Source organism: Myxocyprinus asiaticus, chromosome 6, assembly GCF_019703515.2.
Source record: "Myxocyprinus asiaticus isolate MX2 ecotype Aquarium Trade chromosome 6, UBuf_Myxa_2, whole genome shotgun sequence".
NCBI lineage: Eukaryota > Metazoa > Chordata > Actinopteri > Cypriniformes > Catostomidae > Myxocyprinus > Myxocyprinus asiaticus.
Window position 1 is genome coordinate 7,125,833 of NC_059349.1, and position 27,549 is coordinate 7,153,381.

The following is a 27,549-nucleotide window of genomic DNA, read 5'->3' on the forward strand; positions in this document are numbered from 1 at the left end:
CACACTAAAATGTGAAAATAAACTGTGAAACCACGAGTGTGTGACGGTAGTAAAAGGAGTGACTGAACTGAGAACAGCTAAAAAAGAAGATGGATGAAACAGCAAATTTGCCACCGCTGACATCGGAGCTGATGTGTCCTGGCCAGTTTGATTTTAGTAATGTGAGTGAATGGCCCAAATAGATGCGACACTTTAATAATTATAGAATTGCGATGGCTTAGACAAACAGTCACAGGAGTATCAGGTCAACACATTCAAGTACAAAATAAGAGACAAATCTGAAGATATTCTGAATGTCCTGCCATTAACTGCTGAGGAGATATGTCATATGACAGACTGAAAACAGCTTTCACACAGAATTGTTTTAGCAAACGCAATGTAATCTTTGAGTGAGCACATTTCAGGAAACAAAAAGAAAAATATAATAAACATACATAATTAAACTAAACTACACTCTCTACATCCCCTCCCCAAGAGTCCCTCAAAAAAACTAAATAATTGGCCCATTTCTTAACAAATAAGTCCCAATACCCCAGCCTTCTACTTACCACTTCCTCAAAAGCAGCCACCCTTCTCATTTCCACACACCACTTCGAAAAAGAGGGCGTTCCATCCAACTTCCATCCCCTTAAAACTATTTGCCTGCCGATCATGAGACTGGTCAGGACCCAATTTTTAATGTGATTATCCCCCAAATTTATGACCGCCCCATCACCCAAAATACAGAGTCTGGGACAAAGTACAATTTGAGTGCTCAAAACGTCACACATACAACTCTGAACTTTCCACCAAGATTCTTGAATCTTAGCACACCCCCCAAAAAACATGGATTATGTCTCCATCTTCTGATTGGCATCGCTAGTAGGTGGGTGTATCTTTAAGACCAAGCCTATACAATCTAGAGGGGGTCCAATAGAATCTATGTAATATCTTGAATTGCATAAGGCAAACCCTTGCATCTCTAGATGCAGACTTGAAATATTTTAGAATCAAAATCAGACTGATCCGGGCTTGCGTCATGGTTGGCGGAAGCTTTCTGTAACGTATGCTGCTGGCGCTGGCAATGACAAAGACGATGATGATTAAGTAAAGAACCCAAGTGCAAATTTATTCCAATGTGTATTCCATAAACCCTAACTACAAACATGAAGTAAACATAAACATGAACTTGACATAACATAAACTTGGCTTGGCATAACTAGACTTGACATAGACTTGACTCTCCAAAAAAGTTACATACAAACAATCAATACCTGACAATGGACAAAGGAAAACGTGAGGCTTAAATACATGAACATGGGAGAACACATGACAAGGATAACCAATAAACACAAAGAACTCTAGTCAAGATTACAAGACAATCAACCAATGAAAACAAGACACATGAACGTGTAGGGAAACATGAAATCACATGACAAGGGAATCACATGACATGAAACAGGAACTAGAATTTCAAAATAAAAGACATGAAAAACTTGAACCAATAAAATACACATGACATATACACCCCACTAAGGGGCGGCTCCCGACGCACCAACACATGAACAAAACACATTAAACATGGCATAAACCTAAAGTTCTGTAGGGAGCTGGGGGGGGGTCTTGAAGCGTGGCTAGGCAAGGCATGGCGTGGGGCATGGCCTGGCAGAGTCAATGGAAAGTGGGGCCCTGAGAGGCTCGAGGGGTGGAGCCGTGGAAGGCGGGCCGTGAGAGACTTGAGGGGCAACACCAGGGAACTTGATGCCCGGAGAGTAGCCGACGGCTCGAAGGACCATGGTGGAGCCGGAGGTTCGGAGAACCGAGGTAGCGCCCAAGGCTCGGAGGACTGAGGTGGAGCTGGGGGATCAGAGGACAGAGGTGGAGCCAGTGGGACTGAGGACCAAGGCGGAGCTGTAGGGAAGGAGGTCCCTGGTGGAGCCACAGGCTCAGATTGACGAAGCGTAGCTGTGGGATTGGAGAGCTCAGGCGGAGCCAGGTGACCGACTGACCAAGGCGGAGCTGGAGGGACGAGGGACCCCGGAGAAGCCGATTGGCCGAAGGACCAAGGTGGAGCTGAAGGGACATAGAGCCAAGGTGAAACTGAGGGCTCAGAAAACCAAGGCGGAGTCCAGGGCTCGGAGGGTCTTGGCGTTGCTGTTACATGACATGGAGCAGGCTGAGGCATTGCTGTGACATGGCATGGAGCAGGCTGAGGCGTTTCTGTGACATGGCATGGAGCAGGCTGAGGCGTTGCTGTGACATGGCATGGAGCAGGCTGAGGCATTGCTGTGACATGGCATGGAGCAGGCTGAGGCATTGCTGTGACATGGCATGGAGCAGGCTGAGGCGTTGCTGTGACATGATATGGAGCAGGCTCAGGCGTTGCTGTGACATGGCATGAAGCAGGCTGAGGATCCGGGGCAAAAGATGGCGCTAGCTCAGCGACCATGACGAGGAACTCTGGCTCGGCAGCCATGACGTGGCGGCCATTTCATGAAACTCTGGCTCGGCGGCCATGACGTGGAACTCTGGCTCGGCGGCCATGACGTGGAACTCTGGCTCGGCGGCCATGTCGTGGAACTCTGGCTCGGCGGCCATGTCGTGGAACTCTGGCTCGGCGGCCATGTCGTGGAACTCTGGCTCGGCGGCCATGTCGTGGAACTCTGGCTCGGCGGCCATGACGTGGAACTCTGGCTCGGCGGCCATGACGTGGAACTCTGGCTCGGCGGCCATAACGTGGAACTCTGGCTCGGCATCCACCTCCCCCACAGTGAATGTGGAACCAATAATCTGCAGGGCAAGGTCGATATATTGAGCCAGGCTGTGGGTACTCTGACTGCCTGGCATTAGCAAAGAGACAGACTCAATCAGTCCGAAACGAAAAATGTCTTTGAGGGCAACCTCATTAAAGTCCACCTGACATGCCAGAGTGCAAAAGTCCTCCACGTAATCCTCCAGGGGACGATTCCTCTGACGTAGGCATAGGAGTTGGATTGCTGGGTTCATATTTGGTCTGTCAGGTATTCTGTAATGTATGCTGCTGGCGCTGGCAATGACAAAGTAAAGAACCCGAGTGCAAATTTATTCCAAAGTGTATTCCATAAACCTTAACTACAAACATGAAGTAAACATAAACATGAACTTGACATAACATAAACTTGGCTTGGCATAACTAAACTTGACATAGATTTGACTCTCCAACAAAGTTACATACAAACATTCAATACCTGACAATGAACAAAGGAAAACATGAGGCTTAAATACATGAACATGGGAGAACACATGACAAGGATAACCAATAAACACAAAGAACTCTAAACAAGATAACAAGACAATCAACCAATGAAAATAAGACACATGAACATGGAGGGAAACATGAAATCACATGACAAGGGAATCACATGACATGAAACAGGAACTAGAATTTCAAAATAAAAGACATGAAAAACATGAACAACAAAATACACATGACACTTTCCATTCTTTAATGATTCCATATAAACTTCTAACAAAAGTGGAGCCAGTTCTGTAGCATAAGATCTAAAAAACTCAGCTGCAAAGCTATCTGATCCCTTAGACTTGCCTGTAGGTAAGGCCTTAATTACCTCGTCAAGCTCCTCCAAGTTTATCTCAGAATCAAGAGAATGTTTTTGCTCAGTCGTCAATTTAGGGAGATCTAATGGTTCCACAAATTTTCTAATATCTTCATCAGTAGACGAAGACATGGAACTGTAAAAATCAAGATGGAATTCTTTAAAAGCATTATTAATATCAATGGCTGGGGTAAAAATTTCACCACCAGCAGATTTCACTGAGTGAATGGTAGAAAAAGAATCTCTCTCTGCTTTATATATCTAGCCAAGTGTTTTCCTGCTTTGTCCCCCGACTCAAAATATGACTGTCTTGCCCTGAATAACCAAAACTCCACCTTCCGTGTCAAAATAGTATTATATCTGTATTTCAATTGGGTCAATTCTCTGAGGCCATCAGACAACATTCGGCGCTTCAGCTCTGCCTCGGCATTTTTAATATTCCCTTCCAACTCAGTTCTCATGCTTTGAACTTTTTGATGAATGAGGCATACTGTATGATCCGACCCCTAAGAACCGCCTTAAGTGCCTCCCAAGCCACGCCCACAGAGGATACTGAGGACCAGTTGGTCTCCATATAAACATTGATTTCAGCCTTTAACATTGGTTGATTTTGCAAAAGGGATACATTAAAACACCAACAGTATGATTTATTTTTCTCCATATGTGGCAACACCTCTAAACTCACCAGGGTGTGATCTGAGACTAAGATGTTTCCAACTGAGCAATCAACAACAGATTAAATGTGCAGACCATTTACCATTTGTCTTACTGTACTGGCAGATTTTTATAGTCAAAACAAGTGAAAAAATCTACCAGTGCTGAAAAAGTAATCCAAAGTATTTAGAATACGTTACTGACCTTGAGTAATCTAACGGAATACATTACAAATTACATTTTACAGCATGTATTCTGTAATCTGTAGTGGAATACATTTCTAAGTAACCCTCCCAACCCTGGATATGTAACATAAATCGTCACTTCTTTTCTATAACTTCTTATCATTAATTAATTCTACAATTAGTTTTTAATAATTTCGAACATTTAACTATAGGTTGAGTGCTTAAACTTAAATATATACACTGGCGCCTGACAAGACAGCCACATCTATGGCAAGTGCTACAGGAAGCTTGGGGTGAAATGTCACCTGAGTATCTGGATAAACTGACAGCTAGAATGCCAAGGATCTGCAAAGCTGTCATTGCTGCACGTGGAGGATTTTTTGATGAGAACTCTTTGAAGTAGTTTAAGAAGTTCTGAAATTTTTTTTTTTCAAATTGTAATAGTAATTTTTCACATTATTAATGTCCTTACTTTACATTGTAATCAGCTGAATGCCACTTTGGTGAATAAAAGTACAAACTTCTTTCCATAAGAGCAAAATCTGTACATTATTTCAAACTTTTGGCCACAAGTGTACATATATATATATATATATATATATATATATATATATATATATATATATATATATATATATGTATGTATATATAAGCAATATCACATGAGCAAGAGTGCTATCAGCACTGCTGTGATTCGGTCGCAGGCACGAGGCCGTGGGTAATTAGGAAAAACTAATTCAAAAATTTCACTTCAGAAATTGTATCATGGCTTATGCTGTTTCTAACAAGTTATTGGATAACAAGGATGGATGGATGGATGGATGGGTGTGTGTGTGTGTGTGTGTGTGTGAGAGAGAGAAAGAGAGATGATGTGTGTGCGATCACCTGTTGCCACTCCCAGGCAGAGATGATGTCAGCTTTCTGAAGATCAGCTTTCTCAGTGGAAAAGTGGGGGTAATTCTACCTATTTCGCGGTAGCCGGTACACAAGAGTCTTTCACTATAGAAACTGCAATGTCCTCCATTTTAAACAGTGTGTCCACTCCAATGTGGAAAGTCCGATAAGAGGTAAGCGCCTTCAGTTTGTGTAATTAATCAGTCTGTTGTGTCTCTCAGCTGTGATGAGCTGTAATGCTGAAGTTGTTAGTTTAAAGCCGTTTAAAGCTATTTCCTATCTTTAGTAGTAGTAATACAAGTGATCATATAGTGTTGTATGTAAACACTGGCTGAGGCGGATTCACTTCACGTCACCTAACTGGCTCATATTATACATAAAAATGATCTTCTGCCACCACCTGCTGGCTAACATATGTAATGTCAAATAAATACAAAAAAACAAATCGTAGCTCTTAACACATCTCTTACACTTTAGTTTAGAACGGCACGAACACAAGTGGAGTGATACACACAGTGAAGCGTCTGAGTGCTGATGGTGTCATAAATCATAAAATAATACAAGAACATGTAATTTCTTGGACATTAAAACTTTAGAGCAACACATATTCTTGGTTTGGTCGGGTACAGGTTTGCAAAAACATTGTTATCTGAGAATGTAAGTTATCTGAAAGTGAATTTTACAAAGTAGCACATTAAATTGACCCATGGGAATCAGATTTATTTAATACATGTAAATGGGGCCCACATTTAACCCACTGTGGTCCCACAAAAACCCTATATGAGGGGACATAATAAGGGGCCATTGTGGGTCCAGTGTGATCACCCATGCAGGCCCCATAAGGGTGTTGGTGTAGCCCACTATGGCCCCATTATTAGCACCCGTTTGGGACCCAAGTGGCCCCATATAATGAAAACCCCCATTTAGGTTTTGGATGCATTTAGGGCCCACCATATCCCCATCATTTGCCCATATGGGCTGACATACATGTGGCCCATTTGGAGCCAATGGACAAATTTCTCTGGGTCCCTTTTGGGTTGCCCATGCAGAGCCCAAGTGACAGCCCATCTGAAACACACATGGAAATGTTGGCTGGGTTTTTCTTTAACTGCATGTATATGTGTTTAAATGTGTATGTATGTATGTATGTATGTATACTTAAGGTTACTATATTTTGGCAATGTAAATTTTTTCCTTTACCATGCCAATAAAGCTATCTTGAATCTTGAATCAGTAGGTGGCGGTAATGCTCCTAATGAGTGAAAAGCCATTAACAAAGAAGAAGAATCTCTGACGTCATAAGGGCTGCGTCACTGCTCCTGAGTCTGCTGTGTGTTCGTCTAGAAATGAATTTATAATTGTAAGAAACATTGTTTTTTTTTATTCAGCAGGCTCCACTGAGATATCTGAACAAACAGATGAAGATACTGTGCTGCGAGTGATGAAACTGGTGAGTGTTTTTATTTTCATGTGTTATCAGATTTGTTCAGTTCATGTGACGATATTTCATGTGTTTGTGCAAACTAATATTGAAGATACTCTCTTAGAAGTCACTTGATAGTCTATGAAAAGAACTATATGTGGCCGTAATCGATTAAACTGTGAATCCACGTGTTTTATATGTGACCATATGTTGGCGCAACTTTCTTACTTTATGACAACACGCGACTTCCGTTGTTGCGCAGCGTCTCCGTGTTTATCCACGAGGAACTTGAGATAATGGCGAGGATTTCTCCACAATGGGCACAAACTTGGAGAATATTGTGGACTCTGTGCATGAAGAAAGGAGGTGGGACGAAATCGTCAAGTGGTTACAGAGATGAGTTCTGGCGTCTAACGAAAAACTCTGCGGTGTGTAAATACTTGAACATCAGTCGAGCACATTACCAGATAGCAAAATTATTTTGGCCCGAATCTGGCTGAATTTCCGCCTGTGAGTTTGGCCCACATACCGCATATAATTACGGTCCTACCGAATGAAAGCCGTATCCACCCAAGAAAGAGGCCAAATCTCAGCCGCACTTATCGTGTCCCCACAGCATGCAGCCGCAACTGAACCACAACTGTGCCGGAATCCTCAGATTTCAGCCAGACAAGTCTTAACATCACCAAGCTCCATATGTAATGGAATATATTCATATTTTATCAAGTGGCAAAAAAAGCAAAGGTGTAGAAGTTTTATTCAGGTTAATTAAAACACTCGTGTCATACATTTGTCAACACTATTGTAACACTCATTAAAAAAAATAATAATAAATAATACTCGTACTTAAATCTTTACAGAAGTGTGAAAATATGTGAAGTATAACAAAAAAAGCTGCAGAAAGATTAACAAAAGCAAGCAATAAATGTACAAATTGTTCAACATTAAAAAATAAAATATCTAAAAAAATAGTCAAATATAATTATGTAAAATATGTAATGGATACATTAATATTACAAAAGCAAGCAATAAAAATACAAATTATGAACAATCAAATAAGCTGCAAAAGACAATAGAACTGAAACAAGAAATAAATGTAAACATTATTAAAAAAATAAAAAATGCATGAAACTTAACTGTTAAAACCAAAAGCAACCTAACAAGTTCGCTTATAGATATGCAAACTATGGGTGGTTTCACAAAGTCTGTTTAAAATTAACCAAACCTAGTTCAGTTAAAGTGAACCAAAAAGGGAACCAGCTGCAAATGACCTCAGTGCTTTTGGTGTTCGTAATGTAAAGTGGACTTAAAAGAGGACCCAGTTTAAATTTTTGGTCCTTTTTGCATTGATGTGATCTCAGACCCTTTTTTGTTCATACCACAATTCCTTCAGAACTCAGACCCCATGGCATTCACAAATACTGTATATCATTTGGCTAACAATAAATTGGCATATATACACCAATCAGCCACAACATTAAAACCACCTGCCTAATATTGTGTCGGTCCCCCTCGTACTGCCAAAACAGCACCAACCCGCATCTCAGAATAGCATTCTTAGATGATATTCTTCTCACCACAATTGTACAGAGTGGTTATCTGAGTTACCGTAGACTTTGTCAGTTTGTAAAGTTCACAATCACGGTTAAATAAAATAATCTCAATAAGGCTATTATGTAATGCAGCTGAATGGCAAGCTTCGAGGTACTTGTCATAACAAAATCAAAACTGACTGTTACCTCTTCGCCATCGCATAGCAACAGTCAATCAAACCACAAAAGCACCCGCAAACGAGGTGGTCTGAGTTCGGTTTATTTGTGGGACCTTTTTGGGGGGTTTGAGATCATTTGGGTTGTTCACATATACATGTTATATATTGCTCTGAGACAGTTTGGATTGCACAAATGAACTAGGAGTGAAAACGCCCTTAAAATGCAGTGTAGTGACTGAGAAAACTCACTGAGCCTTATTCATGAAGCACGAGTATAAAAAAAAAAATGTGTGTAATGCATTATGTAAATTGTCCCATTGAATTAAATGGGGCAATTTATGCAAGAATGGTGTTCTGCTCGTGTGTCATGAAAAAGGCCAGTTTACTAAATTTTCACTGTGTTAGGTTTTTTGTAATAAGTGTCAAACATCAATCTAGTTTTTAATTAGTATTTATGCCTCCAAAACACTTTTAAATCCTTAGAATATTTCTTGACATTTTACTCTTATATAAAAGTTTTCCAAACTAATTATACAAAAGATATTTAAATCTAAAGAGCTGTGCTCTACAGTCATTCATTGAAGGCACTGTTCCTATATTTTATGCTTATAAATCTATAGTCTGTAAATCCCTGTGTGTACTTTCTCACGCCACGGATCTGCCATTGCTAGGTCAAACGATATGCTCATTCCTCTGTTACGTATTTGAAAACTTCATGCAAGAACTAGTAACGACAGCTTAGCCATTCTGGAATTTCCACAAGCTGGACTGTTGTATTAGCCACACCCCCTCTTTCCAAAACCTCACACTCCAATGATGCCAAATTAGCTTTATTGACACAAGCAGAAACAGTTGTCAAAAACAACAGCAGCGAAATGGTCTGTAATGAACAAAATGGCATTAAGCCTCAATTCGCTGCAACTACAATACTGTACTATGAGAACTCACAATATGATTGACAGGCACAAAGCGTCAGAGACCGCGGTCCGCAGACACATTTTTGTTTGCTGTTAATAGATAGTCTAGTGCTGTCACAAATAGGGGTGAGATATCTCACGACACAATTATTTTATTAATATCGATCAGGGAGTAGGAAAAAAAAATTTATCAACTTTCCGTGGAAAAAAAGTGCTTGCAACACCTTTTAATATATATATTTTTTTTATCCATTCATAAAAGAAGTTAACAACCGGGGCTTGGGTAGCTCAGTGGTAAAAGACGCTGGCTACCACCCCTGGAGTTCGCTAGTTCAAATCCCAGGGTGTGCTGAGTGACTCCAGCCAGGTCTCCTAAGCAACCAGATTGGCCCAGTTGCTAGGGAGGGTAGAGTCACATGGGGTAACCTCCTCGTGGTCACTATAATGTGGTTCATTTTGAGGCGGATTGAGGCGAATCACTACGTGACCACAAGGACTTAAAAAGCACACTGGGAATTGGGCATTCCAAATTGGGTGAAAAAAAAAAAAAAAAGTTAACCGATTTACATGCAATATGGTCAGATATTACATTTTTCATATGTTTTCCATCCTTCATTAAACAAGAAATTAACCTTAACATCCGGCCTCTTTTTGTGCATGAGCTTGAAAATGACACATCCAAAGTAAAACTCTTCGAGTTCTTGAATCCTTTGGTCTACAAACCCAAACTTGGGCTCATTTGAAAGTAGAAACTTCGAAATTTGTTATATATTTTGAATAGTGACTGCAAATATTATTTATAAAATACTTTTTAAATATGCAAGACTATGCACAGTGCCCCAAAACATCTGATACAAAGCCACATGTCTGATGAAGGTCTGACACAATCTGACACATTTGATATGACAAAAACTCTTTGTTCCATAATGATTTATGTAAGTGTACTTCCAAAAAAAGGTCACTTGGAGGCGCCAATAGACCACTTGTAGTAACTCTGTAAACTAATTATCAAAGTGGTTCAAAACACACAAATTTTTTATATTTCAATGTAAAAAATACCACACAAACCAATATATACATGAAGATATCATTTTTTGATTTTTATTTTTTGGATATAATAATGCATTCAATTTACATTTATGCATTTTATAAACAATGTGAAAATAACATCGCAATTTGAAATGTTGCATTGGAAATAAACTTTAACATACAATTAAGATGCTTCTGTTCATTTTTTTCCCCCATGCAAATGCAAATTGACATTTTTCAGAGCTTTTGCTCTGCCAATCACCCAGGGCCTTTAGCCACTGCCTCAAGCCGGGAAGTCAGTGCATTGAGAGCGTGTGCTTCAGTGTCTAACTCGCAGTGAGCGAAGCCAGGGAGGGTGGCTCATCTCGGCTTGAATGACATGCAAGAACCCCCTGGATGTGCTGTTGAACAGTGGGTTTAATGAAGAAAAAATGCAGTCGGAGCTTGTGTTCTCCAAACCCTCAGTGATGGTGACTGAAGCTGTGGAGGGTGGATCAGATTGCGGGTCCAAAAGCAGAGTTCTTTGTCGACTGCACACCGTGCGTAAAAGTGTGAAACCCCCCCCACACACACAGTCCATGGTTTTCCCTTTTTTTTCATAAACAGTTTCCTGATATGTATTGTATATTTCGTATGTATTTTTCAGTCACCAAGAAAAATGATTCCAAAAGCCATAGAAAAGCAACGCACACTCTTGACAGTGTAGGGCTTTACTGGTTGTTTAGATCAGTGTTACTATCAGAAATAATTAATAATTATTTCTGTAGTTATTAATCAATATTTAAATTAATTAATTGAATCTAACTCATTAAAACCTCATATGGGGCTCCAGTAAATGAAGTGTGCTACGTTTAGGAGCAAGTTTGGTTATTAGCAATAATTAATAATTATCAAAGATAATTATTAATTATTAAAATCAATAGAACATTGATGAGAATCAATGTTAGCTTTTTTTAATCCTTTAAATCAACAGTTATCAAAGATAATCGTTAATTGTTAACGTCGATGAAACATTAATTAAAATTAACACTAGCTTATTGATCATTCAAATTCAATCAAAGATAATTATCAATTATCAAAATTCAATAGAATATTAATAAGGATTAACATTGACGGGGCACCACCCTGAAATCAGGGACTAATAACCGAATATTAAAACAGTCTCAATATTAGATTGTTTTCTTAGGAAAATTGACATCCGAAGAATATCGATTTTCGGGAAAAAAAACAATGAATGAAGGTTTGAATCCGAGCACTGACATCCCGTCAGCATGACACAGGCGTATGCAAAACGAACCAAAACACTTCTCTTTGTAATATAAACAAAGTTTATTTATGCAGTAATATCAATTAATAATTAATACAATGCAGTCAATAAACTTCCGACTTACAACTACAAACTAAACGGTGATATGATTAGATATGGAAATCAAAATAATCCTATAACACATAAGGTGTGTGTGTGTGTGTGTGTGTGTGTGTGTGTGTGTGTGTGTGTGTCAGTGTCAGTGAGAGAGAGAGAGAGAGAGATTATTAAGTGACAGCCCGAAAGCTGATTTCGCGATAGCTGGATATAAAGCAGCCGTGTTCATCACTCAGAGATGCGGTTTTACGAGCGGGGCTCGTAAAAGTCCTGTGTTATTTGACTCTAATGGATGAACTCAGTTGCTGTCTCACCCGCGATGGCGAAAATGCACAACAATCCAATTTGGTTGGACCACAATACAGCAAAACAAATTCATGATAATTAATACCCTGAGTATTAATAATGAGCGGACATGGCGGTCCGTAAACTGTACAAGCAAAAACCTTGAAACACAAGAATAACACGCTATAATATTCTATCTCTGCCCAGACGTAAACCTCTTACTTGAATCGCATGAGGACACAGGTAGAATGTGTTTTCCTCCGTCATTTAACTTTGACCCGGTTCCTTGAGGCTCGTGTGATGACGAGAGTTCGTTTCCTCGCGCTGTCGGCGGCCAGTACGGCTGTTGATTGTCGGCGGCCAGTACGGCTGTTGATTCTCAGAGGGTGGTACGGCTGTTGATTCTCGGCGGGCTGGCGGAGAACTCAGAAATGTCGACTTGATTGAAGATGGAAGAGAAATCTTTAATCTCTTCACTTCTGTAGGCCAACGGATGAAGATGCGAATTGCTTGGCGGTCTCCTTCGGATCCGTTAGAGTGTTCGGTTGAACCCAGAGTAATCTCAACTCATCCAGCGAGATGGAGATTGTATGGCTACAGTTTCAAGTCGGACATTACTTCCTTATGCCACGAGGCTGCACCGGAGAGCAGCAAAAAGCTACGTCCGTGTTCGGTGAACTAAGTCGCTGGAAGCCACTTTGGAAGCATTTCAGAATTATTTGAAGTCCTGATGATGTCATGTTTGAGGGACGTTCTGTTGTGTGCCTCATCCAGTAGGAGTTGAGAGCTCGATCCTTTAGAGGGCAAGGCTTCATGGATCTGTAGTCTGTTTTGGACTCCCTTTGTTTGATTTGGCGCGATTTTTATCAGTACAACATCTGACTTAGGAGGGGGCTTGAGGAATGTTTTTTATGACTGTTAGGCCTGCCTTTGTCTTCTATCTGAATACATGAGGCCCAACAACAGCCTGTCAACAACCTAGCGTGTCTGCTTAACATTAAGCATTATTGCACTATACATCGCTTAACAGAAATTAAAAACTGAAAATACATATACAGGTGCGTCTCAATAAATTAGAATGTCATGGAAAAGTTTTCAGTAATTCAACTCAAATTGTGAAACTTGTGTATTAAATAAATTCAATGCACACAGACTGAAGTAGTTTAAGTCTTTGGTTCTTTTAATTGTGATGATTTTGGCTCACATTTAACAAAAACCCACCAATTCACTATCTCAAAAAATTAGAATATGGTGACATGCCAATCAGCTAATCAACTCAAAACACCTGCAAAGGTTTCCTGAGCCTTCAAAATGGTCTCTCAGTTTGGTTCACTAGGCTACACAATCATGGGGAAGACTGCTGATCTGACAGTTGTCCAGAAGACAATCATTGACACCCTTCACAAGGAGGGTAAGCCACAAACATTCATTGCCAAAGAAGCTGGCTGTTCACAGAGTGCTGTATCCAAGCATGTTAACAGAAAGTTGAGTGGAAGGAAAAAGTGTGGAAGAAAAAGATGCACAACCAACCGAGAGAACCGCAGCCTTATGAGGATTGTCAAGCAAAATCGATTCAAGAATTTGGGTGAACTTCACAAGGAATGGACTGAGGCTGGGGTCAAGGCATCAAGAGCCACCACACACAGACATGTCAAGGAATTTGGCTACAGTTGTCGTATTCCTCTTGTTAAGCCACTCCTGAACCACAGACAACGTCAGAGGCGTCTTACCTGGGCTAAGGAGAAGAAGAACTGGACTGTTGCCCAGTGGTCCAAAGTCCTCTTTTCAGATGAGAGCAAGTTTTGTATTTCATTTGGAAACCAAGGTCCTAGAGTCTGGAGGAAGGGTGGAGAAGCTCATAGCCCAAGTTGCTTGAAGTCCAGTGTTAAGTTTCCACAGTCTGTGATGATTTGGGGTGCAATGTCATCTGCTGGTGTTGGTCCATTGTGTTTTTTGAAAACCAAAGTCACTGCACCCGTTTACCAAGAAATTTTGGAGCACTTCATGCTTCCTTCTGCTGACCAGCTTTTTAAAGATGCTGATTTCATTTTCCAGCAGGGTTTGGCACCTGCCCACACTGCCAAAAGCACCAAAAGTTGGTTAAATGACCATGGTGTTGGTGTGCTTGACTGGCCAGCAAACTCACCAGACCTGAACCCCATAGAGAATCTATGGGGTATTGTCAAGAGGAAAATGAGAAACAAGAGACCAAAAAATGCAGATGAGCTGAAGGCCACTGTCAAAGAAACCTGGGCTTCCATACCACCTCAGCCTTGCCACAAACTGATCACCTCCATGCCACGCTGAATTGAGGCGGTAATTAAAGCAAAAAGGAGCCCCTACCAAGTATTGAGTACATATACAGTAAATGAACATACTTTCCAGAAGGCCAACAATTCACTAAAAATGTTTTTTTTTTTTATTGGTCTTATGAATTTTTTGAGAAAGTGAATTGGTGGGTTTTTGTTAAATGTGAGCCAAAATCATCACAATTAAAAGAACCAAAGACTTAAACTACTTCAGTCTGTGTGCATTGAATTTATTTAATACACGAGTTTCACAATTTGAGTTGAATTACTGAAATAAATGAACTTTTCCACGACATTCTAATTTATTGAGATGCACCTGTAGTTATGAATGTCATGAAAATTTGATTTAATACATTTAAATGTTGATGATCTAATACTAAGAATTCCTATATGTTTGTTAATGGCAAATGGAAGTATTAAGTCAAGTGGCTTTTATTGTCATTTCAACCATATACAGCTAGTACAGTACACAGTGAAATGAAACAACGTTCATCCAGGACCATGGTGCTACATAAAACAAACACAGAACTACATGAGACTACACCGAACTAAAAGACCTACATATTTCTACATAAAGTGCATGTGCAAACAGTACAAGATGGTAAAATAATTGCTGAAACAGGACAATAGTCACAGTAATAGACAGTGCAGCGCTGACCAGTACACAGTTCTACTGTGGTGGTGGTGTAGTGGACTAAAGCACTGAACTGGTAAGCAGAAATTTGTTGGTTTGATCCCCACAGCCACCACCATTGTGTCCTTGAGCAAGGCACTTAACTCCAGGTTGCTCCAGGGGGATTGTCCCTGTAATAAGGGCACTGTAAGTCGCTTTGGAAAAAAGTGTCTGCCAAATGCGTAAATGTACTATACAGTCATCAATATATTATTAGTTTATTAGTGGCTTTCTGGCTTAAAGGAGACCGGTCAAGGCTGATGTAGTTTTGTGCTGTCTGTAAGGTTAATTGAACAAAATAATAACTTATTCCTTTGTCATGCATCAAGAATCTTTTGTTTTTTAAATCTGTAGTAATTCTTAATGCCTGCTTGTGTATATAAACTGTCCTTTTCAGGACACTGTATTTTAAAGAATTTTGTAAAAATCCAAATAACTTTACAGATCTTTATTATAAAGGGTTTAAACAATGTTTTCCATGCTTGTTCAATGAACCATAAACAATTAATGAACATGCACTTGTGGAACGGTTAAGACATTAACAGCTTACAAACGGTCGGCAATTTAAGTCACAGTTATAAAAACTTAGGACACTAAAGAGACCTTTCTACTGACTCTGAAAAACACCAAAAGAAAGATGCCCAGGGTCCCTGCTCATCTGCGTGAACGTGCCTTAGGCATGCTGCATGGTGGCATGAGGACTGCAGATGTGGCCAGGGCAATAAATTGCAATGTCCGTACTGTGAGACGCCTAAGACAGCGCTACAGGGAGACAGGAAGGACAACTGATCGTCCTCGCTGTGGTGGACCACGTGTAACAACGCCTGCATAGGATCGGTACATCCGAATATCACTCTTGCGGGACAAGTACAGGATGGCAACAACAACTGCCCGAGTTACACCAGGAACGCACAATCCCTCCATCAGTGCACAGACTGTCCGCAATAGGCTGAGAGAGGCTGGACTGATGGCTTGTAGGCCTGTCGTAAGGCAGGTCCTTACCAGACATCATCGGCAACAACGTCGCCTATGGGCACAAACCCACCTTTGCTGGACCAGACATGACTGGCAAAAAGTGCACTTCACTGACGAGTCGCGGTTTTCTCTCACCAGGGGAGATGGTCAGACTCTCGTTTATCGTCGAAGGAATGAGCGTTACACCGAGGCCTGTATTCTGGAGCGGGATCGAGGTGGAGCGTCCGTCATGGTCTGGGGTGGTGTCACAGCATCATCGGACTGAGCTTGTCATTGCAGGCAATCTCAATGCTGTGCGTTACAGGGAAGACATCTTCTCTTATGTGGTACCCTTCCTGCAGGCTTATCCTGACATGACCCTCCAGCATGACAATGCCACCAGCCATACAAGAAATCATTTGAGACTGGTGTTGGCCCACCTGAAGAACATCACTGGACCTTTTCTAGATCCCCTTCAGTTTGCTTGGAGCAAACAGGTCTGTGGATGATGCAGTCAACATGGGATTGCATCATATCCTGCAACATCTGGACAGACCAGGGACATATGCAAGGATCCTTTTTGTGGACTTCAGTTCGGCTTTCAACACCACCATCCCAGCTATACTCCAGAATAAATTACACTAACTCTCTGTTCCCATATCTATCGGTCTGTGGTTTACCAGCTTTCTGACGGACAGGCAGCAGCTTGTGAGACGGGAAACTCACTTCCAGCACCTGTACAATCAACACTGGTGCCCCCCAGGGATGTGTGCTCTCCCCACTACTCTTCTCCCTCTACACCAATGACTGCACCGCCAAGGACCCCTCTGTCAAGCTCCTGAAGTTTGCAGATGACACCACTGCCATCGGCCTCATCCGAGATGATGATGAGTCTGCATACAGAAGGGAGGTTGAACAGCTGGCTGTCTGGTGCAGTCAAAACAACCTTGAGCTGAACACGCTCAAAACGGTGGAGATGATTGTGGACTTTTTACACCCCAACACTGTCCCCCCTCACCATTCTAAACAGCACTGTGGCAGCAGTGGAGTCATTCAGGTTCCTGGGCACTACCATCTCACAGGACCTGAAGTGGGAGACACACACTGACTCCATTGTGAAAAAGGCCTAGCAGAGGTTGTACTTCCTTCGCCAGCTGAGGAAGTTCAACCTGCCACAGGCGCTGCTGATACAGTTCTACTCAGCAGTCATTGAGTCTGTCCTCTGCACTTCAGTATCTGTCTGGTTTGGATCAGCTATGAAATCAGACATCAGAAGACTACAAAGGACGGTTCGGACTGCTGAGAGGATTATTGGTTGCCCCCTGCCCCCCCTTCAAGAACTATACACTTCCAGAGTGAGGAAAAAGTCTGGAAAAATCACTCTGGCCCCCACTCACCCTGCCCACTACCTTTTTGAACTGTTGCCTTCTGGCTGACTCTTCAGAGCTCTGAGCACCAGACCCGTCAGGCACAGGAACAGTTTTTTCCTCAGGCTATCTCATGAACAGTTAAATTGCCTCATTGAGCAACAACTATGTGCAATACGCAGTTTAGTCTTTTTTTATATATATATTCAACACATCCAACCTCTTCTGCCATTTCATTCCTCTGAGGGGAAAAAAATTAATAAAAATTTGCACTGTACATAACAGATTTGTATTTTGCTCTTGTATTAGATTTGCACTATGTATGTGTATAATTATTTTTTACTATTATCTATGTCTTGCTGCTGTTTTTGTATTGTTGTGCACTGGAAGCTCCTGTCACCAAGACAACTTCCTTGTATGTGTAAGCATACTTAGCAATAAAGCTGATTCTGATTCATACTGCTCGTTCTGTGCGTGATTTCCTGCAAGACAGGAATGTCAGTGTTCTGCCACGGCCAGCAAAGAGCCCGGATCTCAAGCCCATTGAGCACATCTGGAACCTGTTGGATTGGAGGGTGACGAGGATATTTCCAACAGGTTCCAGACAGGCCATTCCCCCCAGAAATATCCGGGAACTTGCAAGTGCCTTGGTGGAAGAGTGGGGTAACATCTCACAGCAAGAACTGGCAAAACTGGTGCAGTCCGTGAGGAGGAGATGCACTGCAGTACTTAATGCAGCTGGTGGCCACACCAGATACTGACTGTTACTTTTGAGCCCCCCCCCCATTCAGGGACACATTATAGCATTTCTGTTAGTCACATGTCTGTGAAACTTGTTCAGTTTATGTCTTAGTTGTTGAATCTTTATGTTCAGACAAATATTTACATGTTAAGTTTGCTGAAAACAAAAGCAGTTGAAAGTGAGAGGGTGTTCCTTTTTCCTACATGCTCTGTGATACACACACAAAAAAAGACTGTGCCCCTAAATGTTTGACTGTGCCCTAGGGATGTAATAAAATATTGATTATTGATTGGCGCGTTATTTTATCAAATATTTTTGAGGCATCGATATTTTCATAATTAGACATTTAAATTAGAAGCCCAATTTGCTTGCTTTTCCAATTGTCTCAGTAGGCCCCTGTTTAACAGTCTGGCATAATAGCGTTGGGAGACCACAAGAGGGCAATATACCATGCATCACACACACCACACAGATAGGAGGAGATGAAGTGGCGCAGGAGATAGTAGTCCAAAGTTAAGGTTTTTGTACTTCAAGAATGAACAAAGTGACATTGAGTTTGCAGGTTTGTGAAACTGCGCAAACTGAACGATGATAAATGGCAACTTTTGTTATGCAATTTCACTGTGTGTACAGAAGCCTTTAATAGGTCATTCATTCAAGCTGTCGAACCCCAAAACAACATACTTGTAACTGAAAATAGGCTCTGTGAAATATACATGTTCACAATCGTTCATCCAGTTATACTAGAGTAAATAATCTTTGTCCTTTTGATAATGATTTGGGTCTAATTTAATGGAAAACTATGCGAGTTGCGCTCCGTGGCACTTCAGAATGTTGACGCAGGGCATTGGTGATGTGTGCTTACATTTAATAGAAAATAAATAATTGTTTCTAATTTCAGAACGCATGTCATCCGCCAGACGCGTCCGGTGATGATCTTTCGATTATCGATGCGTGAAAAAGGCATCAATCCCAAGCCTACTGTGCCCCTAAAATGTTTCACTTGGGGGCACGAGTGCTTGTAAACAAAAATGTTAGTGTAGAGCCCTGGTTTTTGGGGCACTGTATATCAATAATGGGACAAAAGTGTGAAGAGTGAAGCCGATAGAACAGTTTTCAAATCTGTAAAAAGATTTGGATAATTTGTTTAAACTTTTGAGAATGAAGTGAGAACAGCACTTTCTAGTGAGAAAGTAGACACTACCTTCAAAACCAGCATTGCTTTAAGACTTTACAATAATTCATAGATATTCTTGCAAGGATTGTTTGGGGTTTTAATACAAGTTAAACTGTATTGACAGCATTTGTGGCATGTTGATTACTAAAAATTATTTTAACCCATTTATTTTTTTTAAAGAAAAAGAAAATTGCGTGGAGTGATGCACATACAATGAAAGTAAACGTGTCCGATACACAAAACATTAAATGTGCACACTGTTTTTCAAAAATAAAGCCACAATACTTGAGCATAATGCATGTTAACATGACTCTAGTGCGATCAAATCTCTTACTAACCATGTCTGTGTAAAGTATTTCTACTCCATTGTCATGTTGATGTAACACCGGTAAACCATGTAGGCGTAAATCCCGGAAACTTCACAGAAAGCACAAGAAGAGTTGACAAGACTTTGAGTTTTCGGTTTTCATCATTGTCTTTTTTTTTTTTTTTTTTAACAAGGTGTCGCAAATCTTTTATTTTTTTATTTATTTTTTTATCAGACGCACGTGGAGAAGATGTGATGGGTGCTGTCTGAACAGAACAGCCTCTCATAAACAGCTGCTTCATGTCTGGAGCGCTAGAGTAACAGAACTGCAGCTGGTCAACAAATATGCTCAAACATGCAGTCCGTTCTGACTAGGGTCGGGAACCGAGAACCGGTTCTTGTTCAGAACTGGTTCCATTCTTTACAAAATACCAGAATCATATGATCTGCATGACTTTCGGTTCTGTTAATGGTTCCTCTTGATCAGTTTTCCGCTGATGCAGATGGAACACCGTACTAAAATACACTGTTTCCTGCAGCGTATTTTAGCAGCAGCACTGCCCTCTACTAGGTCTACAGTGTAAAACTCACAGATTTATCAGTGTATTTTGATCCCAAACAAATGAATCTTATGAGCGTGCTCTTTTGAATCTACAGCACAAAACATATGCCGCTTACGGTATAGTTCAATTGACGAAAGTGACTCATATGAGCCAGTTCTTTTGAATCTACTGCACGAAATGTACGGCGCTTCCGGTGTAGTTCGATTCATGAAAGAATGACTAATGTGAGCTGGTTCTTTGGAATCTACAGCGTGGAACATACGGCTCTTCCAGTGTAGTCCTGTATAGTATTAATCTAAGACTGATGTGCAAGTTATGAATTTCACTTGAAATTAAATAAGGACTGTAGAAGTCTTACAAGCTTGAAATACAACATTAGACACAATTAACCCAATTCCAGTGATTTCAGCAATCTCCTTGTGCAGTTTTCTTTTCTTTTTCTTTGCCCCTTCTGAAACACAGTAACATTTTTTCCATGACCATGGGATACGTCTTCTACGTGGTCGTTTAAGAATTGAGAAGCAACACACTGCATCAGTTAGTGTTAAAAGAATTGTTGCGAGCTGAAACATATTAATCACTGCAATAATGATCCAATCATAGGCTCTTAAGCATCTGCTTATTTAAATCCAAACGTTTTTTTTTTTTTTGGCCAGGCAGTGTATCTGTTAACATCTCAATGTGTTTTGGGGTTTCATGGACATTTAAAGGAATATTCTGGGTTCAATACAAGTTAAGCTCAATCGACAGCATTTGTGGCATAATGTTGATTTACAACAAAAATTAATTTCGACTTGTTCCTCCTCCTCTTTAAAAATAGCAAAAACCGAGGTTACAGTGAGGCACTTACAATAGAAGTCAATGGTGCTTACACTTGTGAAACTTATACTTTTATAAAAGCACTTAAATGAATGTTAAAACTAGTGTTATTTGAGCTGTGAAGTTGTTTGAATCATTGTTTTTACGGAAGATTTACGGTTTTACACTATCAGCAACAAAGTTGTAAAATTGGATATAACTTGACGCAGAAAAGGTTAGCAAGCGATTTTATCACAAAATCATGTTAACACGCATATTGTTTACATTTTGTGGCAATACTTTTGAAACTGTGAGTATTTTGATGTTTATGGATTGGCCCTATTTACTTACAATGAAAGTACCTCACTGGAACCCAGACTTTTGTGATTTTATTTATTTTTTACATTTTTGGGGTAATTAGCATTGTGCTGGCAATTGAGCTTAACTTGTGTTGAACCCGGAATATTCCTTAAAGTAACCTTGTTTAACACGTACCCCTGTGAATGACTGTTTTAGTTAATACAAGCTTAATTTAAAATTTAAATGTTGTGCTTCATGTTCCTGAATATCTGCAGAAAAATGTGATCATATTATGGGTTTTTCTGGATGTTTAAGGTTGCTCGTAGTCCATAAATGTAAATAATTGCCATCACTTAATAGAAATGTAAAAAAAAAAAAAAAAAAAACTGTTATAACCATTCACAATTATTATATAATCTAGAATGTTCTCAGAGTCCTTCAGAGGTCCATTTATAATTGCAGTTTTTTTTTGTTGCAACAGATAATTTTTTCATCCTCTCGGTCCCTTAGAATGAAATCTGCATTACATGCCACTGAAGATGGAGATTGTTAAAGAGGAGTTTAAAGAGGAGAGTGAAGACGTCAGTATTTCAGAACCATTCAGACTGAAGAATGAAGATACTGATACTGAACAAAAAGGTTGGTGCCCATTCTTGATTTTTATTTAATGACTGCTGGAGATTTATTTCTTTTTTTTTTTTTTTACTTTATACTTTTGATGTTCCTGGTAAAAATAAAATGACCAGCCTGTTAAAAATTGCTTATAAATCTCATTATACTATATTATTAACAAATATTGGATTAGATCTTTTTGTCAAATTGTTTTTTTCAATTAGGACAGGTTTTGTATTTCTATTTGGAACTTACTGATCGTAGGTCTCATTGACCTGAGCTTATACACCTCGGTTTTTAAATGAAAAAAGCATTCTTTATAGGTTATTTTGACCAAATTAAATATCGTAAGAGAGCATCTTTACACACTAGTTTGTTTAAATGTTTAACAGGGAAGTTTGTTCATGGATCATTTTTCAATTTAATGTACAGTACTTCAAGTTTTCAGGAAGGGAACGGGTTGCATATGTCAAAGTAATTTAAAACAAACAATTGTTTATGGGCTTTGTGTAAAGTATCTTGTGTATCAAATCGTGTATTCCGTATTTGTGAATCAAACCAAATCATGAAATAATTGTTACGCCCTTAATCATTTGTTTAATGTATAATTTTTTTTTATTGCTCATCTGATTAATTGAAAAAATAAAGATTAATCGATTAGAATAATCATTTGTTGCAGCCCTAATCCGGTTGCCGTTCTCCACCACACAATGAATCCAATTTTCCCGTGTCACTTCCAAGGGCTGACTTCCTGCCACACTCTCACGTTCTTCTCCTCTCTGACACCATCCCCTTTTTACCTGTATCCGGGCATGTAAGCTCCATAAATGGAATAATATGGATGTATAAATGGAAGTGTGGTGTCTGAAGTAAACTCTATCTATAATATGCCCCTTCTCCTTCCTCCTCCCCAAAAGAAGCAAAAAATAAAAAAATTACATAAATGTAGTTTTGTTTGCTTTCTCTAATATTCATCTTCTTATCACATCACTCCCATGAAAACTGAAGAATCACATCAGTCCCATTGAATGTTTAAGATTCACACCAGTTCCTCAAGGTTGGGATAGGCCTCCTGGGCCCTACCGACAAATCTTTTATCTATTAACTGTATTTCCAGTTTATCTCTCTCCGTCTCCTTCTGATACTCTTGTTGAAACTGCCTTAACTCCAACTCAAACCGTTCTTGCTGCAAAGCCAGTCACTCTCGTTCCATTACGAGCATCTCTTGTTTATTATCTTTCAGTCTGATCTGTGATTCCAAACCACCACATCAGTTCTCTAAATATTTAAAATTTTCGTAATTTGGTACTAAGTGAAGTTTATTAAAGACGGCAAGCTCTTTCAACAGTTGGGCAAAATCAGCACGGACCAGACCTTTTCTGAAAAATGTGCTAGAATCAAATCTCTCTATTGTTTTGATCATGCACAAAATGCCAGACAGTTTACTCGAGCAAAAAAAAAACCAACTCCATTAAACTTCCTTTGTTTCACTAACACTGACCGGTCTTAGAAAGCAAACAAATCACATGCAGTATTCATGCAACACCAGCTCAACATACCTGGCTACCTAGCAATACCCAAATTACCCACAAGCTCACTGTGAGCTCCACCCAGCGGCTATGCGGTGGTTACGTTGAATGGCAATAGCGGCTGTTGAATAGCCTATAGCCCTAGTGTCATGGTGAGGTTATTCGAAGGCGGTTTAATTGTGGGAGGATAGCACTGAACGCCTAGGCGTAAAATACACTGCACCCCAGTGTATGGGATGCGTCAATGGAAGTGTAACGTCTAAACTTAAGTCCACCCTATCCGTAATAGTGGACTATGCATAGAATCGGAAACATTGCTCAGAGCAGGCGATTTAAAGTCTGATAGTGATTGAAATTGAATTTGTACACAAGCAGTGCTTTCAAGAAAAAGTATGAATTGAGATTTCACAGAGTTTACTGTGCTGATAGTAACTCCACGTGAAAGCACAATATGCTGTCAGCATGCTTAAATGCTCTCAGAGAAGTCTCCCAAGTCATCCCTCTAAAAGCAACATGTCAAGAAATATTGAACTTACTAGTTGCTTGTTGGATGACTAGACAAACATTTTTTTCCCACTTCAGTGATGTGCTGGACCACATCCAATGACTTCTGTCCATGTTTTACATAATGAATATCCATTATCTTTAAAGTCCCAGTGAAGTGCCTTGACGGGCGCAGTTTTTCTTGGTCTTATTGAAACATGAAGTTGGGATGGGAAATGTTGAACGGCTTGAACAGTTAGACTTTAGTTTCAAAAGCCACACATACACACACACACACATCTGTCCACCATACTGCTTTTCGTGCCAGAACCAGTGTTTAGCCGGAGAGTCTGAGGAACGATCTCAATTCCGATTCTGACCGGTTTTCCACTGACTTGAGAACCGAAAATGTGTCTTACAGACAACAATACTACTTAACCAGCCCACAAAGAAACAGCACATTGCGGCCGTTGTGCAAGTCCAATACAGATGAACAAGAAATGAGTAAATGTTGACAATATATCAGTGTTGTATTGGGATTGAAACACTGTTTATTTAGGTAAAAGATCACCATATATCAAACACGCCCACAGTGATGATGTACTCTCTACTGTATGTTAGTATTTATTCTGTGTGCCATTATTAACACCATTATTTGCATCAGGTTATTCATGAATCAGTATTTGTATTTTGTTTAGTAAGCCTAGTAGTGATAAGCTTGACCTGTACTGTACAGTGCTATATGCCAGTGTTTCCTGACATCTGTCCTAAAGTACCCCCAACACTGCACAGTTTGGATGCCTCCCTAAATTAATGCACGTGATGAAAGCCACAGCTCAATCGTAGATGCTCCATAAACTGAATTGGGTGTGTGAAATAAGGGAGAAATCCCAGTTGTGGGGTGTTTTTATTCCAGGATTCAGAAACGCTGCTAAAGGCATAACATTACTGGCTTCTAGCAGGTGAGGAGACATTTTTCATGTGCAGATTTAAAGCAGTGTAAGTGGATGCTGCTCGGAAGTTACCAACTAGGGCACAATTCATTTTCAATCAGAGGGGTGGACGAAATCCAAAATGAGCCACTTAATATGAGAATGACAGAGTAAACCTTGAGTAAAAAAAGATCACAAATACTTCAGTTACTTTGTACTATTTATGTGATTCACTTTTATCTCCTTTTCAGTTTTATCCCTCTTGTATTTATTGACTAATTTGTTTTTATTTTAGACCTGATGAAGCTGAAAGAGGAAAGTGAAGCACTGAATGAAGTGGAGGAGATGCATCAGTACCAGAAACCTGATAATTTCATGACTGGAAAAAAATCTTATTGTTGCTCACAGACTGAAAAGAAACACTCAGGAAAAGAAACTCAAATAATACAAATAGAACATTCTTTCACCTGCCCTCAATGTGGAAAGAATTTCAAACATAAAGTAGCCCTTAGAAAGCACATGAGAATTCACTCTGGAAAGAAACCTTTCAAATGTCAGCAGTGTGAAAAGAGTTTCTTAGTTAAAGGAACCCTTGAAAGGCACATGAGAATTCACACTGGAGAGAAGCCTTACACATGCCCCCAGTGTGAAACGAGTTTCACACATAAATCAAGTCTTAATATCCACATGAGAATTCACACTGGGGAAAAGCCTTACTCATGTCATCAGTGTGGAAAGAGTTTCACACATCGCAAAAGTTATAATGAGCACATGAGAATTCACACTGGGGAGAAGCCTTACTCATGTCATCAGTGTGGAAAGAGTTTCACACATCGCAAAAGTTATAATGAGCACATGAGAATTCACACTGGAGAGACTCCATACACATGTCTTCAGTGTGGAAGGAGTTTAATAGACAATAATTCCCTTAAACATCACATGAGAATTCACACAGGGGAAAGACCTTTCACTTGCCATCAGTGTGGCAAGAGTTTCATCAATAAATATTCCCTTGTGGATCACTTGAGAATTCATACTGGAGAAAAGCCTTTCACATGCCCTCAGTGTGGAAAGAGTTTCACATATAAACCAAGTCTGAATATTCACTTAAAAACTCACACTGGAGAGAGGCCTTTTACATGCCTTCAGTGTGGAAAGAGTTTCACACATAAAGGAAATCTGAAAATCCACCTAAGAACTCACACTGGAGAGAAGCCTTTCACATGCCTTCAGTGTGGGAAGAGTTTCGGGAAAAAAGCAACACTACGAGCTCATATGAAATGTCATTCAAGAGAGAAATTACACCAGTGTTCTAACGACTAAAAGAGTGAAATTGTGTTAACTGTTATAGAAGAAATGAAATTATTTTGGGCAATTACTAATTCATTAACAATATGCCGATGTTGAGAGACATTATTATGAGGATGAGGTGGACCTTCCTACGCAAATTAATGGGAGAAATCGTAAGTCTAAATATGGCAATTGGTAGGAATGCATTTAAAAGAGCTGGTTTGAGTTTTTCTGTAACTGCTGATGATCTGGATTTTCACGCAGAATTCTCGAGTTTACTTAGAATGATTCCAGAAACATCCAGTAAGTGACAGTTTTGTGGATTGAAATGCCTTGTTGATGAAAGAGGTCAACAGAGAATGGCCAGACTGTTTCGAGCGGCCAGAAAGGCTACGGTAACTCAGATAACCCTTCTGTACAATTGTAATGAGCCAAATAGCATCTCAGTATGCACAACACGTCACACCTTCAACAATAGAAGACCATGACAGGTTCCACTTCTGTCAGAAAGCTGTGTGTATATATTCTTTATGTATATTCTGTGTGTCTGTGTGTGTGTTTATTGTATTGTCTAGATTACAATGTGAATTGTCGGCAGCAGCCATGCTTTGGATTGTTTGTCAATCACTCTTAGGGTTTTAGGAGTCCTCAAGATGACTTCTGAGATGTTGTGGGTTTAGGAGCTACTTTCAGCCTTAAATTGTTTCACTTATTACTCTTATATGAAAAATTAATCCTAAAACTAGTTGCTATTAGACATTTCAGTCTTTCCTCGCTCACACAGATTGGAACTGTACTTACATTAAAAAATAACTGCCTGGAGGTATTACAGACATGGTGACCTGAGTTGTATTAAAGGGACTTTGCTGTTTTGTAAATTGTTTTATTAAAAACAATAAGGTTTGGTCGTGTGGTAGTTTATGGTTGAAAAGGGGAACATTAAATGTATTTTCTTATGAGGTTTTGTATAGTATGTTGGATTGATTGTATATTTTGCTGAATATAATGTATGAAATTACCAGTAATAAAGATTTTAATCTTGGGGAGACTGGGCAAAAATATGTCATTTTTAATCTGGATGTTTTTTGCAGGTGTGTACCTGTGAAAAACATCCGGATTAAAGATGACATATTTTTGCAATGCATTTTGTATATAATAAGCCAATTTATCCAGTTTTAAAAATATATCCTGGATGTTGATGAATTGACAAATTTTATTAGTTATTAGTTTATTAGTGGGGTAGATAATTTGGGGTAAGTCCTACCAGTGGCTCAAATAATTGTGATAGTGAGTTTGGTATCCAAATGTGGGAAACACTATACAGTATTCACAATACAATATTTTGCAATGTTGTGAAATATATCAAATGAAAGCTCTCATTCTCAGGAATTCAAAAGAATCACAAAGTGGAATATGATCTCTGTGAGAAATCGAAGACAAACGTCTCATTTCTGCTTCAATAACTGCTTGTGTGAGGCTT

General features: G+C 39.8%; 1 protein-coding gene across 3 annotated transcripts in view; it reads left to right on the top strand.

Annotated features, from left to right (window-relative positions):
- Positions 1–27,253, top strand: part of LOC127442929 (gastrula zinc finger protein XlCGF8.2DB-like) — a 42,325-nt gene extending 15,072 nt beyond the window's left edge. Inside the window, exons 2-4 of one of the 3 annotated variants that reach the window (XM_051701326.1) lie at positions 6,679–6,755; positions 21,734–21,862; positions 25,075–27,253. In XM_051701326.1, coding sequence (XP_051557286.1) covers positions 21,751–21,862; positions 25,075–26,102 — 1,140 coding nt within the window. In that variant the 5' untranslated portion in view covers positions 6,679–6,755; positions 21,734–21,750 and the 3' untranslated portion in view covers positions 26,103–27,253. Of the gene's footprint in view, positions 1–6,608; positions 6,756–10,824; positions 10,925–21,704; positions 21,863–25,074 lie in introns of those variants that run through there. The other 2 variants (XM_051701327.1, XM_051701328.1) reach the window with 2 other exon arrangements.
- Positions 27,254–27,549: the final 296 nt, after the last annotated feature.